Here is an 18812-nt window from a genome sequence, read left to right as displayed (position 1 = left end):
TGGGGTTGGCAACTCATGTCCATGTCTGGAGTTGGCAGTGGCACAGAGTGACTCTGTTAATGAGAGGTTTGTGCCGAACCCAACAGGGGTTTCATGCCTTCACAAGTGATCTTGTCTGCTCCGGCTTGGGCCCCTGTCTGTTTTAGTCTCATACCTTTCTTCCTATAACCTCTAGCTCACGGTTGGCATTGAGAGCACCTAGCAGCATGTTCCCTCCAGCACGCGTGTGAGAGATGTAGATAAAACTTGAACTTTAATCCCATGAAGAACTAACAGTGTGATTCAAGGCCAAAACAGCTTCTCTGGAGAAAGTAGTTACTTTGCCTACAAGAACCAACCTCTGATTATGTCAGTAAGTTGAGGTGGGAAAGAGCAAGGGCTTTGCTCTTTGAACAGAGCGGCTGAGTATGACTTGCAAGGTGTGTTTCAGCCGTGCCAAGGGAAGAATGGGAGCTGTGACAGTCTAAGCAAAGATGCTTATGCTGCTGCTTGGAGTGGAGTCCCTCAGCAGACCTTAATTACCTAAAGACCTGTTTTTCTCTTTACTGATCTGGACATCTTTAAAAAGTTTAAGGCCTTTCGTGGGCTCTTACGCAGTAAGTAAAGGAAAGTTTGCTTTCCTTGGATACTTTCTGGGGATGTCTTAAAGAAGAGACCCATAGATCTCTTTGGGTTGACAGACAAAAAGCTGGAAATCGGTGTTCTAGCCCAGCCAGAGCAGATGTGAGTGGATGCAAGAATTACTTTGGGTTGTTCTGTTTGCAGGAAGTCACACCAAGGGAATTTAAGTTCTTTCTCCCTGTAAAAATCTACCCAGGTTAATAAAATGTTGATCCTGAAGGGCTGGATAATGCTTTACAAATGATGTGGCTTCTCAGACCACTTCCCCTTCCCACGTAGAGTGATTGTATCTCTACAGGCAGCTTCATTCATGAACACCAGAACAATCCTTGGCACGCCTGCTACCCACCGTCTTTGGCTCTCCTAAAACGTGAGCCCCACAGCTTGAGTTCTGGCACTCCTGGAGTCTCATCTCATGCCATGTGGATGCAGGAGTCATGAGGATGCCGGTTCAGAGCAGGATCATCTTCTGACCCTGCTGTGTTCATGTGAAAGTCAATCCAGAAGACAAATGTGCATGTTTCCGTGGTTCCTGTAAATTCTGTCAGCAGCTCCGACTGCCTTGTCCAGCGTTAGAAATAAACCATGCTCCCCACTTTGTTTCCAGAGGCTTTCCAGAGCTTTCAGGCTGCCTATTTCTAACTTTTTATCTTTTGATGACTATACTCTCCCGTCTACCTAGACACACGAAAGTTACGCATTCCCCAAACCTTCCCTCCATGATGAGTAAATACACTTGGAGAGCAACCTGCAACTTGTTATTCCTTCTCATTATAGATATGTAAATATGAGATGTGACCAGAGGAAGCAGGATTATCTGCCTGCTTGGGTATTGTGGAGCACCTCTTGGAGGCACAGCGCTGTGTCTGATGGCTGTATGTTGGCAGTGATCACTACCTGGAAACACATAATAAGGGAGAGGTGGGGAGGACGTCGTTTATGCAAAGGCAGTCAAAAAGTTGTTGCAGCAAAGTGCTGGAATTAACCACCATGGAAATGATGTGAGCATCCTGGAGTTAGTCTAGCACCGTGCATGTCGAGCAGGCACAAATTTCATAGCACCAGAGAGTCCCCGGCCCCTCGGGTTGCTGTGCCAGAGGCAGATAACAAATGCGGGACTGGGGTGCTCGCAAAGAGAGAGCAAGCTGGGGAGCGGCCAATGCGGCTGCTGGCGTGCCGTCCCTTCTGGGGAGGGCTTGAGCAATGAACAGCAACAGGCGGCAGCAGTTAGGTGGAGAACGAAGCGTAGCCTTCGGCTGAAGCGGCTCAGGACACTTGCGGAGGCGAGATGCTATGACCAAAGTTGGAATCGGGCCTGATTTACACCCCAGTACCACAAAGTGCTGTGAGATCTTTAATGATCGCAGGCTGCCAGCCTCCAATCGCTCTCAGGAGGAAAATGGTTCCTCTGAGTGCTGTGCCAGGAACCCAGCATAATGCCAGTTCAAAAGGGAGACACTCCCCAAGGGATCGCTCACACTGCAGCATTCACATAGTCCTTGGGGGTTTCTTTTCCAAGCACTTAAACAACTCAGCCCTTGTCCCATTGGTTTTGATCTCAGCTGCTGGTCCATCTGGAAGGAAATATCAGATGCTGCAGGAAATAATTTTACGGGTGACTCAGAGGTGCTGGCTACAGAGAGACCTCGGCTTCCCTTCTCCTAACCACGCTGCTTTGTCTCTCTGCTTAGGCCAAATGTCTGCGGCAGACAGTGTTGCCCAGGATGGACCACGGCTCCTGGCACAAACCGCTGCATCAAACGTGAGTATCACAGTCTCAGCCGGCACAGGTCTTGCGATGCACCCCTAAAAAGCGCTTGTGTACTGCTGTGACCCCACACGCGTCCCCTGCGCTGTGCCGGGGCAGGAGATGGACCACAGGGTCCCCGGAGGCAGCGCCGCAGCCTCCCCGTGGGGCTGCCGGGCTGTGGGTCAGCTCTTCCCACCTGCTGGCAAAGTCTGAGCATGCTGAATAATTATGGCTTTACTTTATTATCGTTATTAGTGTCCATCCCGAGCAGGATCTTGTCGGGGCAGGGCATTGCAACGGTACATTTATGAGCGAGTTTCAAGCCCTGGGCTCTCATCATCCTGCTTGGAGCAAAAGACAGGTCTGTGGAAGTCCCAGCAGGTGGGAACTGGCAGAGCGGGGCTGTGCTCACGTGGGCAAGCGTTGCTGACGCTGGGGGGGAAATCAGGGCTGCAAATTATCTGAGGACTATTAAGGAAAGCAGTTAATGGAGTTGGCACGACGGCTGGAACGGGTGGGGCTGGAGCGTGATGCAGCACGTGGGATGTGTAAAATGGCGGGGGGCTGCGGGGTGTGCTCCTGCAGTGCGGAAACTGCCCGGCCAGGGCCCTCCTGCCTGCCCACAGAGGGGTTAATAAGGGCTCTGCTCCTCCAGACGCCCCTGCCACAGCCCTGGGGGCTGAGATCATTTTGGGCTCCCGGACACAGCACTGGAAAGGAAGGGGTTTGGGCAGGCACCAGTGCAACGCACGCCAGAGGCAGCTGCACTGTCGTCTCCATCCCCAATGGCTCTGCAACCACAGCCCAGCCCCTGCCGTGATCCCTGTCCCTAAACAACGGGGTTACACCACTCAGCCCACCCGTGGGCCTTCCCAGGGGACTGCCTGCCCCGTGCACCTGCCCGGTCCCAGGGAGGCGAGGGGCTGCCCGCAGCGCCCGGGCAGCTCGGAGGGCAGGGAGCACGCAGGCAGCGGGCAGGCTTTTTGGATGGGAACGCCCTGCCCAGAATAGCCGAGAGCATCTGCCTTCACTCGAGTGGCAGCAGCTGCCCAGATGTTTAGTGGGGAAAGAGGCTCAGCTTTGTTTGCCGCGGGATCTCACGGCGCTTCGGCCGCGCTGGGGTAATTGCATTAGCGATCGCTGTTCGGGAGCAAGGGGCCAAGGGCTGACTCACCTCCCTTCTCCCTCTCCCCCCCGCCGACGGAAGCCAAACGGTAGAGAGCGTGCTGTGCTGCCAGACAGCGTCTGTAAACAGAGCGCGGGGCCAGCGATGGCAGCATCTTTCTCTCATTAGTGATTTTCGTAGGAGCAGTAGATCCGGGCTCGCAGCCACGCAGGCTGTCTAGCGACTGCTCAGGTGCTGGGCCCTTGTTCCCAAGATTTCATTAAAAGGACACTGTCAACACGATCGGGCCTGACGGTGTCTCCCTGACCGGGGATGGTAAATCTCAGGCAGGTCTTAGGTGGAGACCAGTGACGTGTAAACATCATTTTATTCCCACCTACCTCCCTCGCCGGGCTTTTCTGCTGGAGTTCAAGCTGCTGGGGACGTTCAGCTGTTTTTAAGGCTGCCAAGGCAAGCTGGACAGCCTGTCCCAGTTAGTTTCTGCACTGTAATACTGTTTAATGTCTGATCCCATGGTCTTTGTATGGGGCGTATCAGGGAAGTTAGCAGGGTAGAAATGCAGCCAGAGGGAACCTCTTAGCACGATGAAGCAGGGAAGAAGTTGGCATTTGGGTCTTGGGCAGGACCTTGGTTTTGATGGGTCTGAGCCTGGGTGCAGGAGAGAGGATAGGCCAGATTGTTGCCTTCATCTGCTCCCTATCACCTACCAAGCGTGGTGATTTCTTTCTTCTCCACCCATGCTTTTCCAGGGACTTTCCTCTTGCAACATCTCTGCACGTGATTGAACTCAAGCCATGAGCAGGTTTCTCTAGCCTTTCGGTTTGTTCCAGTTTCGAGGACCCAAGTGCAGTGAGGACTTGGGGAGTTTTCAGAGAGTCAGTGACTGGGAAGATGAAAAAGAGAAATCTCTCTCTTCAGGACACCGATGTTTCCTGGGAGAGTGGAAGTGAGCTAAGGGAGTTGAGGAGGAAGATCCTGCCCACTTGCAATGGGCTTGGTTTCTACCTGCACACTGCCAGGTCACCACACTGAACTGCACACAGGGCATCCTGTGGGCTCCAGAGGTCTTCCCACAGGAGGGGACATCAGGGATAATGAGTGACATCTGAACTTGGGCCCGAGGAGTTCATCCAGCCTCCTGCCTGTTTAACTTCACCCTGGGGTGAGACTCAGGGCTATAAATGCTGGATTTGGTGTAGAAGAAACCTGTACACACAAGCTGCCCAGAAGCCCCCTTGCACTCCCCATATTTCAGGGGCTGCAGGGTGCACTTGTCGATAATTTAGCTGCTGCCTATTAACTCATCATCCTTCCCCTCTGCTTCAGAGGAGGAGAATCCTCTTGCTCAGACTCCCAACGTTAGTTCATCAACCTCCACTTTCAGCAGTATTATTTACTATGGTTCTCTGCTGCTTCCCAAGATAGCAGCTTGGGCTGGGCTGGTAATGCAGGGTGAGCTTTTTTTCTGACACGCATATTTTAAAGCTTAAAAGAAAGATTTTTAATCAGCACGTTGGGAAGGACTAAATAAATTCATGCACTTTCTAATCTCGTACAGATGGTCTTGTGGTTAAGATACTGGATGAAGGCGCAGGGATTCCAGGATGCGTTGCTGGCTCTGCTGTGGTCTCACAGTGTGTCTTCAGACAGTCGCGTTAGCACCTGGGGGTTTTCCACATCTGCAAAATGGAGATGACATTCACATGCTCTCTCCTTTTGTCTCTCTTCTGTACAGTGACTGTAGGGTTCTTTGAGCCCAGACTGTTTTTCATTGAAGTTCTGTTTTCCCTCTCTGTTATTCCTGCATTGCTGTTGATCTCCCTGCCTGTCAGCCTGCACAGGTCTCTCACTTGTGTTAAATTGTCCATCCCTTCTGGCTTTGCTGACACAGTCAGAGCTTTAAGTTAGAACTGAGATTACGTATTGCTCTGCATCAATAAGCAAACTTTTCCATGAGAAGGTGGACTAAATCGCCCCAGTGGTACAAGTCCTTCAGCACCTTCCCAGTTTTCCTGTGGATGCCTAGCTCATGGACAGGTTCCCCCACATTTAAATGGGACTGAGCAGGAGCTGCTGGCAGTGAAGATCCACACCGCTCTCCTAGACCTAGAGCACGTGCAGAGCAGCAGGGACACAGTAATTGAATGTCAGCTTACAATGTCATTGCTCAATCCTGGGCCGGGTGTGCCTGCAAAGCGATGGGAGGTTGGACTTGGTGACCTTCCCCTCTGAGGGTCCTGCCTGCCTGGCCTAGGTGGGCAGAGCCACGCTGCAGTCGTCCCTGCAGTGCGACCTTGCAGGGAGGACTTACCTCATGCGCTGAAGACCAGGCAGCACCAGCCTTGGTCTGTGAGGGCACTGCTAGATGCTCTTGCACAAACTAGCGTTGCTACTAATGATACTTCAGCAGTCCTCCAAATCTCATCCCTTTATTACGAGTTTTGAGATGACTCTTTTTGCTTTCCCTAAAGCCCCAGCTCCTGGAGCAGGTGATTACATGAGACTACAGTGAGAAGAAATGCGTGGCTGTTATCTTAACAGAAACTGTTTATAGCCCCCACAGCTAGGGAGGAACATCTCAGAGTAACCCCTGGGCTCAGAAACCAGAAAGCAAAGAGAAAGATTCCAAATTATGTGTATTTTTAACCCTCTTGTTTCTTCTGTCCATGTTATGGTTTTGGGGGCCTGACTCGTGACTTCACACACTTGGCATTGGCGGTACTTCTGCTGAACGATCTGCTGTCCTTACATCGCATAGCTGGACTGAGTGAAAACCAGTGACTTTTTAAAACTCTTTAAGTTCTTCCTCAGTCTGCAAGGGCAACCAGGAAGAGGATTAATCCTAGAGCTGGAGTATTTCAGCTAGGGCAGCCCCCCACCCATCCTGCGTGAAGGGACCAGAAGACTAATCCCATTCCCTTCTTCCTCTTCTCCATATCAGCTGCCTTAGGGGCTTTTTAGAGTGCCTGGGCGCTTATCACTGCTTTCCTGCTGAAGGGCACTGTCTAACGTGACTATGAACAATGTTAGTGGGAGAGCTTGTGAGAACCGCTGTGATCCCAGGTCCTGGCGTCGCGGCTCTGCAGTATTTCAGCACACGAAGCGGTTGTTTTCAATGGCAGGCTTCCTGGTCTGGTGGCGTTTGTTAAAACAGGCATTTATTGGGAGATAACGGTAGGGACTGGCAGCCTATTTAAATCACAGCTGAGTTTTATATTATAAATTACATCAACTTTTGGAGTGCCAGACTTCCCAGAGACGGTTAATTCCTGCCTGACTAGGACCCTGTCTCTGTTCCAGAGTCTGCAGTGGTGGCTGATTTATTTTACTGGGGGATTTCATCAAAACCTCTGGCTTTAACCTATACAGCCCTATGGGATTTGGGTTCTCCCTTTCCTTGAGATCTCCATCTCTTCCTGAGTGTTAACATGGTAATAAAGGACTTGGGTTCTCCCTTTCCTTGAGATCTCCCTCTCTTCCTGAGTGTTAACATAGTAATAAAGGACTTGGGTTCTCCCTTTCCTTGAGATCTCCTTCTCTTCCTGAGTGTTAACATGGTAATAAAGGTCAAATGAACCATTCCAGCCAACATATCCCTGATCTAGTTAGGAAAAGCTGATGGCAGTCCAGTTTTGGGGTGAGGGAAGGGTTGTAGAGGCTGTACTGCCACGAAAGGACCTCAGAGCCTGTACAAGGACTTTTCTCACTAGGCAACAGTGGGATGATGTGTGGATGGCATACGAGGCTAGAGGTCTCTGTATGTTTGTTGCCCAGAAGCAGCGTTTCTCGCAGGCGTGCTTGGATCTCACCGGGATGGAGAGCACAGCCAGAGAGGGAGGGATGTGCCTATGAAACCCCAGCAGCTGCGTGCGAAGGATGTCAGATGCCCCTGCAGCCTCCCTGGGGCAGTCCTGGGGAAGGGAAGGAAGGGGCAGTCCTGGGGAAGGGGAGGGAACCCTCAGCAGAAGCGGTGACTGCCTGTTTCAACCTATCCACAGGGTTCCCACGTGGATGGAGGTTAATGTCCACCTTGTGTTGTCTGACGAGGTTTCATTACCCTTCGGCCAGCCGGCCCTTTCCTTCTTTGAGGGAGGACACTGTTTTCCAGTGCCTTTTCAATTACTCTTGCTCAGAACAGCGAGCCCGGTCCTACCTGAGAGGGCTGTGGTTTCCTGGCTCTCGCTGGCTGGGCTATAAACCCAATTTGGCATCTGTTGACTTGAGAAGTGTTAGGGTCCGGCGTATAATTAATAGCACTTTCCTCCCGGGGCGAAACTGAAGCTGATGTGCTGTAATTAGGAACACACACAGGCTCAGAGGGTGATTTGAGCCTGAAGTTAATGAACTGTAAGTCCCCGTGGCTGTGGAGGAATTTGAGCGTAGTGACTCCAAAATCAGCTGCAGAGGGAGAGCTGGAAAGCTCTGGAGGGGACAGCCGGGAGGACCATGCAAATCAGACCCCAAAACGGACTAAAGCGGGAAGATAACACGCAAACTACTCCCAAGAGGCTGTGATAGTGCATGGTCATCTGTCTTCTCATCTGGCAGTCATTGCCTCCCCTTGCTCTGGGATTGCGGTCCTACTCCTGCTCAGAGAGCTATGGGCAGTGCTGGAGGCTGTATGCTCTCTGCAGACCATGCTGCTCATTTTTGAGCTTTCTGAAGTGGGTATTGCTGGAGAAGAGCTCTGCAGAGACCAGGGGGGAGAAGTGGGAACAGAAACAAGTGGCAGTGATGGCAGTGACCTTGTGTTAGGGACCCACGGCAGCAGTAACACTGAGACTTTGAAGGCCACCTGTCTGCAGAGGAGAGATGGGGCCGCCCTGGTTGTGCTGGATGCCGGATGCCACCACCGTGGGGCTGAGCACGCTGCCGGGAGCCCCGTGTCTACTAACCACCTTTCTGTGTCTCCCCAGCTGTCTGTGACCCACCGTGCCAGAACAAGGGCTCCTGCAGCCGTCCCCAGGTCTGTACCTGTCGCTCGGGCTTCCAGGGCTCCCGGTGCGAAGAAGTCGTTCCCGAGCAGGAGTACCACCCGCCCGGTGCTGCCGCCGCCTTCCAGCCCCCCGCAAGCTCCCTCCGGAGGAGGACCAGCCTGGCAGGGCGGGATGCCTCCCTGCGAGGGGCGCAGGTGCCCGTCCCGCGGCACGTCCCGGCTGTGTAAGTCAAACCCGGTTCCCAGCAGGATGCTCCCCCAAACCCACAGGCAGCTAACACCACGCTCGGTCGGGCCACCGCCTCTGCTTCGTGAGACCAGGCAGCTCGGCTCCCGGTGGAGGCTCCTGCCCGGGCTGTGGGAACTGACGGAAGGGGGTCGGGCCCTGCTGTCCCTCCAAGGGACTCGGTTTGGCCCTGGCACTGTGTCACGGTCCCCAAGCACATGCAGGAATGGGACAGGCTGGTGGCACTCCCACGGTGAAGGAGGACCGTGAAGCTCAGCAGTTTGCCCTTGTCCAGTGGATGAGCAGAGTAAGTGGTAGCAGCAGGGTGGACGGAGGAGTGGGGGTTAAACTTCTTTCCCAGGAGGATGTGTTTAGAGCAGTATATCCAGGTAGTATCCACGGGAGGGTACACAGATATGAGGTGTGCTATTAAATGCCAGTATGAGCAAAGTGATGATACTTGGAGATGTCTCCTGGCAGACTCTAGCCGTTATTGAGCCGTTTGCTCCATATTTCTGTGTCACCCTGCTGTGGTGTGGGTCATTTTGGTACCCAGGCAGGCGCCTGTATATTGGGTACAGAAGCAAAGACGCAGCTGCTGGAGCTCACAGAGGTCCGTGCAGGAGAGACTCTGTGAGGAGCGTGTTAAGCTTGGAATGACAACTGTGGCATCGCCGGGTCCTTTCGGGTGAGGAGGAGCTTACGGCTTCAGCCCCCCTGCCTCGGGTCGGTGCTGAGGTGCTCTCGTACCCAAGCTGCAACTCCTCCACGCTTTGTGTTTTGTGAAGTCTCTCTGGAGCTGTGGGTTTTCTGTTGAAGGAGGCAGTAAAGGTGGGAAAGGTGCCTTTCCCTGACAAGCACCCCTGCGGTGCTGGCAGCTCAGTGGGGATGGAGAGGTGGGAATGGTGCCTGCTTGCTATACAACAACGCACACATTTGTTTTTTTAAAAAATCACCTCTGTTTTTCTGTAAGAGTCCGCAGACACAGGAGCAAAGTGTTAGACTGCACCACCCCTAAAGGCCCGCGTTATTTGTGCTGCCTCTCACCCAGTTGCTGGGCCAGAAAGACGGGGTTTGTTGGTAGCCACCACAGTAGAGAATTTGCACGTGGCTTCCAGCAGAAGTCCCTCAGTCGTAGTCAAGAAGACATTACAGCAAATTACAAGTGCCTAACCAGGAGGTAACTTCAGTTTCTCCGTTTCTTCTCTGAGCTGTTTTGACTTTCTCTGTCAGCATCACTTAGAGCTGCCCGAGGAGAGGGCAGGTCGGCCTTTTTTTTTCTGTATTTCTGCAGGTTGTTTTTAAAGTGTCTGTTGCACTTAAAGTAGCTGTTGCCTTTCTGTCTCTTCTGAAGCAGAGGCAATGCATGGGCTGGAGACATTTCTACACACTTACTCTCGGCCATCTACAGTTTTGGAGGGGCTCAAATGTCTGACAAGGTATTGACTGACACGAAGTAGTTCACTGAAGCTGACATATCTTGATGCCCAAACGAAAGACTATCTGATGGGAACCAAATTCAGGCAAGGCAGAGGTGATGCTGGCAGGGTGAGGTGGCCAAGCCCCTGTCATCGCTGCCCCGAGAGAGGCTCGGTGCCCGAGCGAGCACGCACGTGCCTGCAATCCTGGTCATTGCTGACAAGCTTCCCCCCAGCGATGACCTCCTACCCCTCCATGCCACCGCTTTGTGCGCAAGGACTGGAGGGGAGGGAGAGCAGTGCCCTTAGAGATACAGCACCTGTTGAAGGCTTTCCCAGTAAGGAACATGACCTCAGGCTCTGCGCAGAGGACGGGGGGCTGTGCAGGCACTGGCAGAGCATTCCTGTCCAGACAGTCACACACAGCGTCTAGCGATCATTGAGCTGGGACTGCTGAATGCCCAGCTGCCTGCTGTACCTTAAATCCTCTGGCGCTGTCCCAAGGAAATAGGACTCCGTTAAGGACCGTGCCGTGCCTTTCCTCCTTCCCTCCCCACGGAGGCCATAGGACGTTGTCTTATCCCGCAAGATGCGGCAAGACTATTTGACGTTGGTCCTTTGCGGTGGCCGCAGGTAGGACCCCGGGACACAGCCACCGCCTGCCTTCTGGAGTCGTCCTGTGCTGTGCCTTTCCTGCCCGGGCGATGCGTAGCGGTGCTGTGCAGGCAGGTGTGGGGCTGCCTGCAGCCTGGCATTGGTCTGCATCGGAACACCTCACTTCAGCCCCTGGGCGTTTTCCTGTACAATTCAGTTGCTTGAGTTTTGTCCATGGACCATGTAACATATGGCAGACAACTGGCATGACCTGAAAGTCTTGCTGCTGTTAGATGGGTTGTTTCCCGAATATTTTTGAGTGTCCCCTTCAGCCTGTGAACTTCTGGGCTAGCTGTGGAACCTATAAGAATGAGTGTCTGCAGGCGAAGGCTCGTTCCTGCTGCTGCTGCACCCGGCCATGTCCTCCCACTGCTTCCCTTGCACTGGCACTGGTGCTCATCTGGCGCCTGGGTACGTTGGCTCAGCAAAACTAAGGATAATTTTCTGCCACTTCAGTGGGCTAAATTGACTTATTGAAAGATTACATGAGGACCAGAAGGATTGGACAGAATTGCAAGGCTAGCGTTGTGGGGGGAGGAAAGGGGTGGACTTCCCTTTTGGTGGCAGCCACTTCTTAGGTTGGTCATTTGTCTCATGAAACCATGCTCCCAGACTTGTCTGAACTTGGAGCCTGCTTCTTGCAGTTACAACATCATCTATTTCTGTGGTACCAGTAAAGTAATTTCTGCGCTTCTGTGTCAGGGTTTCTCCATAGAATTGGGCTGTAGCAGCAAAAGCAAGCAGCATATTGGCCTTCACAGAACTAGATAGATCTTGCTCATATCTGCAAGTATGAGGATTGGTTCTTAGGCACTGCAAACTCGGGGTCACCTTCACTGGAGTTCAGTTCACTGTCAAGTTCTGAGAGGAACAGCTTGGGTTTTCCAGTCCTTGGTCTCCTCCTGGATAAGGATGGGTTGTGCTGGTGGGACACTGACTTTTTCTAGTGAGCCCGCCATGCTCCCACAGCAGCTGGCTTGCTTGTCTGATTTGTTGGTAAGGAAGAGGTAGAAGAAGCTCTTTGGTTTCTCAGTGGACAGAGGACATTGGTGGCTCCAGGTCAGTGGTTGTGAGAAGACCATAAGATCCAGGACAAAGGACCAGTCCCTAACCTTCCCTGCACATTCGCATTGCTAACAAGGAGGACTTGCGCACGAGTGGGAGCTTATAGACCTCTAAGCCTCATCTTGCTATGCCAAGACAGGACATCAATCCTCACATGAGTGAATTTGCTTTCTCCTTTAGTTTATCTGTGTGTATATTGGCTTTATTTGTGTGTGTTTGTACAGAGGCACCCATCAGAAGCTCTGAAGTCATGCGTTAGAACAATGCTGTATTAGATGCCATATAAGCATGCAACAAAACCCATTAATCCTCCCCAGAGACCTGCTCGCTGAGCAGAGATGGGGTTGATTTTGATTTCAGTGTGTTCTGAAGCGAGTCTTCAGAGAGAGCTAGGAGAGCAGCCTCCTAGGTTATTCAGGAACTGCCTAGACCAAAATATTCCCCACTTGCCTGAGTGGTGGGGCTGCTTTAAAATTATTTGTTCTCCTCAGCGAGTTGGACTTGCTGCTTATGACGACTGCCACTTCACTGTGGAAAGTAGCCTGCTCTGGAGGTAGGAAGTCTTTGGGAGTCTGGAGGAGCCTATAAAGCCGTGGTGAAAAGCATGACGAGGCAGCTGCCTGTTTTCATGGCCCTGTTTCTGACAGATGTGCTCAGACTCTCCAGAGTTCATGCCTGGAAGCAAAAGCAGCGATGCCTTCTGCTGCTTCCCTGCCAGGAGAGCCCAGGAAGCAGGACTGTGACAGCAGGAGATAAGTTGCTGTCAGTCTTCTGCCCTCAGCCTTGGTGAGAAGTAGCAGCTCCTTGACCAACAGGGTTGTACCGGTCATATGCAACTGGTTGTACTGGTTGGTTTGTATTTGCACCTGGCAGATGCGAAGGTCAGTAAATGGATGTGTGGGCATTCCCGGTGTAGCTGTCATAGATCCATTTCTGGGCATGCTGGCACTCCTGGGAAGATGGGGACGTGGACGTCAGCCTGAGCATTGTGCTGAGCACAGGTGGCAGTGCTGCCATGTCATACGTAGCCATCGGTGCCTCTGTTTGAAGGGGTGCCGGGGAAGAATCACTGCATCCTTGGCTTGCCCATTCGGTGCATGTTATCGCTTGTTCCTGGGACTAAAGGAGAAGACATACCCAGCCTTATCTGAGCTCAGCACTTGCCCAGGGGAAGACATGGCTAGAAGAAGGGCAGCTCTGCGTTTACTTTGCTGACACCAGAGCTGGTGATGCTCAGGCTTTCATCCCTTAAAATACAGGCTGAGCAATGAATACTACTTCCCAGGTCCCTTCAGCAGGCCGTGGCTCAGCAGAGGTTTAGAGCCGGGCATCTGAGGAGCCTGTGGGGACTTGTTAGCTGCTGCAGAAGCTGGAAGGCCCCGGCGCTGTGCTGCTTGGAACAGGGAGTGCTCTGGAGAGCAAAATCCTGGGGGTGTTAGAGGCCCTCCCAGCATGGACTAGCTGCAAATCCTCCCGCTTCTTGATCTCAGCCTGAATCTCTGCCCGAAGAAGCAAAGTCCCGACAGATGATTGTGCGGGTGGAGCTGCACCTCAGCCCAGAAGCCGAGCTAAATGGAAACAGCTTTGTTTTCCTAAGGCTGGAGTATCAGCAGAATTCCTGTTTATTTAGCAGGGAGTGGAAAGGGCTTGCGCCCCTGCCCCTCACCATCGGGATGGATGGCCAGCTGCCTCTGACCCTGGGCAGCGTGCGAGGAGGGTCCTGCCACTGCCACCCAAGAAGGTCCCTCCTGCAGGATTGCCAGGCATAAATCTGTAACCAGCATCTTCGCAAGGGAGCCGTGCTGCCTGGATGGGATGTGTATGCTGGACGAGGGCTGCCTGGGAAGCAAGGCATCCTTCCTCTTCACAGAAAAGAAGAGATGACGGGGACCTGCAAAGCGTTTTCCCAGCAACCCAGGCAAGGGAAAAGGACATAGCTGTGGTATAAGGTGCTGGGGCACTGTGCAGACAGCTTATTGTGGCTAAGCTCTTGAGGGCAGGGAGCTTCCTCTGGTTGGGCTCTGTTTAGGCAAGGCAGTTGCTGGGAGTTGCCTGGTGTTTTCAGGATGGAAAAGGAAGAAGGCTGAGTTGCGGCATGCCCGCCCCACTGACTCCTGATCTCAGAGCCTCCTCTCCAGCACCCTGGAGGAGGCATCTCCTCCCTTCCTGACAAGAGGAAGGGTTATATGCAGCCCTTGAGGAGTTGTGGCAAGTGCTCCTGGCCTGGGGACACCAGGAACCTGATGCCAGCAGGGAGGCTCTGCCAAAATCTCTGTTGTCTCTCCTGGAAGCGAAGGATAAGAACAGCAGGGAGCAAGCAGAAGGCAGGCTCTTGGGTGTGCAGCAGAGGTTGCTGGATGGAGAAAGTATATTTCCCCCCTTTTGAAAATTGGCTGAAACCAGCTCCTGCTCTGGTGGCAGTCAAATGTCTAGCACGGTCCTTTGCAGAGGAGACTGGTGCCCATGGGTGGACGTAAAGCTCCCCACACTGGTGTGGCCACTCGAAACATGACATTGAGAACTGTGGCTCGGCAAAATCAGCTTGAGTAGCTTGTTATTGAGGACTAGCAGATAAAACAAAAGTTCATTGCAAGATCACTTGGTTTTTAAACATGCTGCTCCAAACAGAGACAGATTTGTCTTAATTGTTAAAGCAGGATCTGGAGCCTCCTGTCTTGCCAGCTTTGAACTTTCCAAGTTTATGAGGAAAAGGGGAGCTTTCTTACTGCCTTACCTGGGTTGCTGCGGAGTGTCCAGGACTGCTTGTCCATGATATGTGTAGTGCTAGGAGGAGGTCTGTACTAGCCACGCACCTACTGATCGCACCCCCTGCTCTTCTGCTCACTTATGACTGTCACTCACTTTACATTTACGAGGGTTACAATTTATTAATACCCAAATAGCAGAGAAAATAAAAGCTGACCCTGGCTGAGAAGCCCCTCTGTGTAAGTGCATTCCCATGGCATGGGTTGTGGCAGGTTTCCTGCTTTGCTTGGGATGGGACCAGCCCAGGAGATCCATAGCGTGTGACGTTGAATTCCTGGGGTAAAACACTGGTGCCAGCCTTGCCTTCTGCCACTGCAGTGTGTTTATGCATATTTTCCCAGTGCAGATAAGCCCTAATTGCATCTTTCTAAGGTGCTTCCCTTTGGCAATATAATTTTCACAAGGTGGCCAAGCATTTACGTTCCTTGATCCAGAGCCAACTTTAGTAGAAATCTGAGACCTTGTTAAAAAAATTGAAACTAAAAAGCCAGTGCCAGTCCGTGTGAGAATATGTGAAAAGAGGTTCCACTCAGGGCAATGAGATCTCCATAAGCTCCAGATCTCGGCCCCTCTCCTGCTTTGACATAGTTGAAAGCCCTTGGCAAGCTGGCTGGGAAGCCTAAAGGAAAAACTCAAGCTACCCAAGAGGAGCGTAAATGTCATTTTTCTTTTATAAAAATACTTCTATTTTTAAATTACATGATATACCTTCTCTAGCCTGGCACCAGATACAGTTGCTCTACTTTCTAGTGTTTTAAAGCTGTCAGCACCATTCTGGTTTATGTATTTTATGTATTTACTTTCTAGGGGGTTGCATATGCTTCAGAGCAGCAGGAGGATAGCTGGCTTTTCAGGCTCCTTTTAAACTCCAAATATGGTCTTTACATTAGGCCCAGCTCTTCTGCACCTCCTTGGGAGCCATTCCTATAGCTTAATTCAGCCTCTAGGCTTTGGGAGAAAACGTTCAAATGCACTTTTCCTTCTAACTGAAAGAGAAACGCTGCTACTGTCAGCTTAGTCTGAGACTACATGCAAGAGAGCAGGGTGCAGGGCAAATGCATTGTACATGTGGTAGGTGAGGTAGTACAGAAAATCCAGTTTATAGCCTATTTTATATACTATACGTATATCATTTGGGACATTTATGACAATACTATTAACAGCAGTTGTATAAAAAAGAAAGATGTTAGAAGAGCACTAAGGCTACATGATCGAACGCTGGAGAGTTCTGCCCTAATGCCTGAATTAGGGTTGTCGTCCAGCTTGCTTTCAGCTCCCTTGTGCATATGGATTACGCTGCAGTTTCTCATACGTGATTGTCTGCTGCCTTATTTGGTTTAAGCTGGTACTTACGCAAAATCAAAGCTGTTCTCTTTGGTTTTGAGTGTTTTCCATAAATCACCAAGTGCTGGCAGGACATAAGGGATGAATTGAAGCTGATTTGGTACAAGGAGTGGTTGAAATGGAGAGGTAGAGGTGTCCATATAAAATATGCTCGTTCTCCTTTCCTTTCTTCAGAAGCACCCTGGGAAGTGCTGCCCTGAGTGCCTGGGGCTGGATGGGATTGGTACCCAGCTCTCCACACCAACCCATTTTTGTCTCACTTGCGTGGAGGCTCTCTTCAGGGACACGCAGAAACTAAACATATAGGCAGGAATTAAGAAGAGATTCAGGCTGGAAAAATATTATCTGTTACAGCTGAAGGAAAAAGGGAGGAAGAAATCTGGAAGATCAGGAGAGGCTGAGATTTTGCAGAGTAGGAGTGAACAGCAAATTAGGCAGCAGAGAGTAATGCAGTGTGGCCGTGTACGAGAGACCGGCGGTGCTTAGGACTTTGGAGGCAAAAGACCCGAGTCGCATGGACTATTTTCCTGCACACCCTGGGGTCCTGCACTGAGTCAAGGTATTCTTTATTGCCAGAAAAGATCTTGACAAATTGGAAGGAATTCTGAGAACTACAAACGGAGGGAGGGAGCCGAGGGGAATGGTTAACAGACCCACATCTGCAAAACTGAGCCAAACGCTGGCTTTGGAGGATGGGGAGCATACTCAGAGGCTGAGGCTATCTGGAGGGGGCAGACAGGGTGTATTAGGTTGCCTGTAGCCTTGGCAGGGTGGCCATGCTAATTTTTCAGCTACGAGGCTTTCTACAACAGCAAAGTGCCAAACTCTTCCAGGGCTGTAATGACAGGTTGATAACGACACTGGAGCTCTGCCTTCTCCATCACTTTGGAGCTGCTCTGCTGAGGAGCTGGAGCGCAGGCACTGCCAAGGCAGGCGCAGCCTTTCTGCCTGCTCCGGAGCCCTTCCCACCAGGGATGCCGTGAAACCTGCTCCTCCCTGCTGGTCCTTGGTGTGGATATCAAAGGCCACATGGGAGAGGTGTGAGAGCAGATTCATGGTCACGGTACCCCTGGAAGCGCTGGCTTTGCCACTAGGCATCATGCATAAGTGGCCAGGAGCGCTCCTGGTCCCCAGCTAGGCTCTAGTCTGCTGGCTACTGAGCAACTGGAGGGATGGAGCCAGTGCAGAACAGTACAGAGTAAAATCACCGGGATGCTTGTTCCTCGATCCCTGGCAGGGCTGAGACTTAGAGAGTGGGCAGCAAAGTGTCACACCCCAACACAGTTCTCATGGCTGGAGTGCTGCAGGTGAGGGAATCCTATGTGTGGCAGGGGATGGAGAGATGTGAGGAGACCTAACTACATCGAGCTAATAGATCCAAAGGTCAGGCGTCCCGCCAGGTGTTCAACCATTATTGTAGGTTAAAATACGTCTTAGATCCACAGTGTTCCCAGGATGAGTGGGAGACTTCCCAGCACCTCCTGCTGTAGATGAAGAGCCTCCCCTTCTCCAGATAAGAGGACTACACACATCTCCTCTGCACCCTGTTGCTCTCATGCCTTCTGTGTGTGTGTGCAGCTGCCAGCTCTTCACCCCACTCACACGCCTGGGATGAGAGCGGCTTTGCCTGCCCTCTCTGTGTCCCGTGTAGGGCGGGAGGCAGGCAGCTGGCTCCCGCACTCCCCGGGGTGCGTGTGGGTGCAGGGATGAATAGGCTAAAGTGTTTTTTCAGGGCTTTGAAGTTGGCGGCCTGGTGAAGGGGGTGAGTGTTGCTAGTCAACAAGATGGAAATGAAACTCAAGAGTGCTTGTTTTCTCCCCGCTATACGGGGTAGACGAGTGACCTCCCCGCAGCCGGCGGTGAGCTTTTCTCTGGCGAACGCCTCTGCAGCAGGTTTCATTAGACGGGGCCAGGTCCTCAGCTCCCAGCTGTTGTGCCTTGTGGAGACAGAGGGCCCTTTGGGCTGGAGATCTCGGTGTGCTTGTGGGCACAAGGGCAGGTTGATATGTTGTCCTCTCCCCTTGTATGTCTCTGCCCTAAATACAGGTCCTTCTCCTGCCAGGCAGGACCCTGCTGCTCACTGTACTGGGGGCACAGGGAGGAGCAGAGGGGCAGTGGAGGCATTGCCGTGGCCGGTGGTGGCCAAATCCTCTGTGGGGTGGTCACGTTGCATGGCAGACAACCCAGCTCTCCAACTGTGCCAGCATGTTACGCCTGGTTTTGTAATGGTGCAAAAGCTGTGGCCATGGGGTGCTGTCTGCAGTAAGATGGTGGCACTGATGGAGACCTTCATGTGACGGCAGCTGTTAGGACGTTTCTGGATGGGTCTCTTTTCACCAAGGTGTGACAGTGGCTGTGTGACTGCGTCTGGCAGCAGTGCTGTGCCCGCTGATCGTGCTGCTGAACACCAGTCCCTGCATGCAGGCAGGGGAGCCAACCGGAGCATCTGTCTCACCGCTTCAGCCCAAAGGAGCGTGCAGCTGAGCTGGGAAGAGGAAAGCTGCACAGCCGCCCGTCTCGCCTGCCACTCACCGCACACGCCACAGGCCAGCCTGGGTGGCTCTGCCAGAGGGGTGGTAGCTCGCCTGGCCTCCCTCTCCCTCTAAATCCCTGTCTTAGTCTACGGAGTGTGCAAGGTTTGGCCCAGATGTGGCATTTGTAATTGAGTAGCCTGGCCTGGTTCCTCTGCTGGCTCCACTTGAAGGTCAGAGTGGTTGCAGGCTGCATTTTGATTATTCTGGGAGGCATTGGCCTGCACTTCAGCTCTGGAGACAGGCAGATTGCAAACAGCTCTTCACCACGCTTGGCATTTGGAAATTATGGTTCTGGCCACTTTATGGGTCAGCAGTATGGTCTGATGGATCCAACCAGGGGTACGATCTGCTGCTCGTGGTGACAGCCTGGTG

General features: G+C 52.3%; 1 protein-coding gene across 2 annotated transcripts in view; it reads left to right on the top strand.

The window, feature by feature from the left end:
- The window catches only part of LTBP2 (latent transforming growth factor beta binding protein 2), a 75907-nt gene that overhangs the window by 6857 nt on the left and 50238 nt on the right, over positions 1-18812 (top strand). For both annotated transcript variants that reach the window (XM_075503244.1, XM_075503242.1), the window contains exons 2-3: positions 2313-2383; positions 8414-8657. In XM_075503244.1, the coding sequence (XP_075359359.1) occupies positions 2313-2383; positions 8414-8657 (315 nt within the window). The remainder of the gene's footprint in view (positions 1-2312; positions 2384-8413; positions 8658-18812) is intronic.

The sequence above is a fragment of the Mycteria americana genome, chromosome 5 (genome assembly GCF_035582795.1).
Source record: "Mycteria americana isolate JAX WOST 10 ecotype Jacksonville Zoo and Gardens chromosome 5, USCA_MyAme_1.0, whole genome shotgun sequence".
In the NCBI taxonomy this organism is placed as follows: Eukaryota; Metazoa; Chordata; class Aves; order Ciconiiformes; family Ciconiidae; genus Mycteria; species Mycteria americana.
Note: the sequence above shows the minus strand (reverse complement) of the source record. Positions and strands in the feature narration are given on the sequence as shown.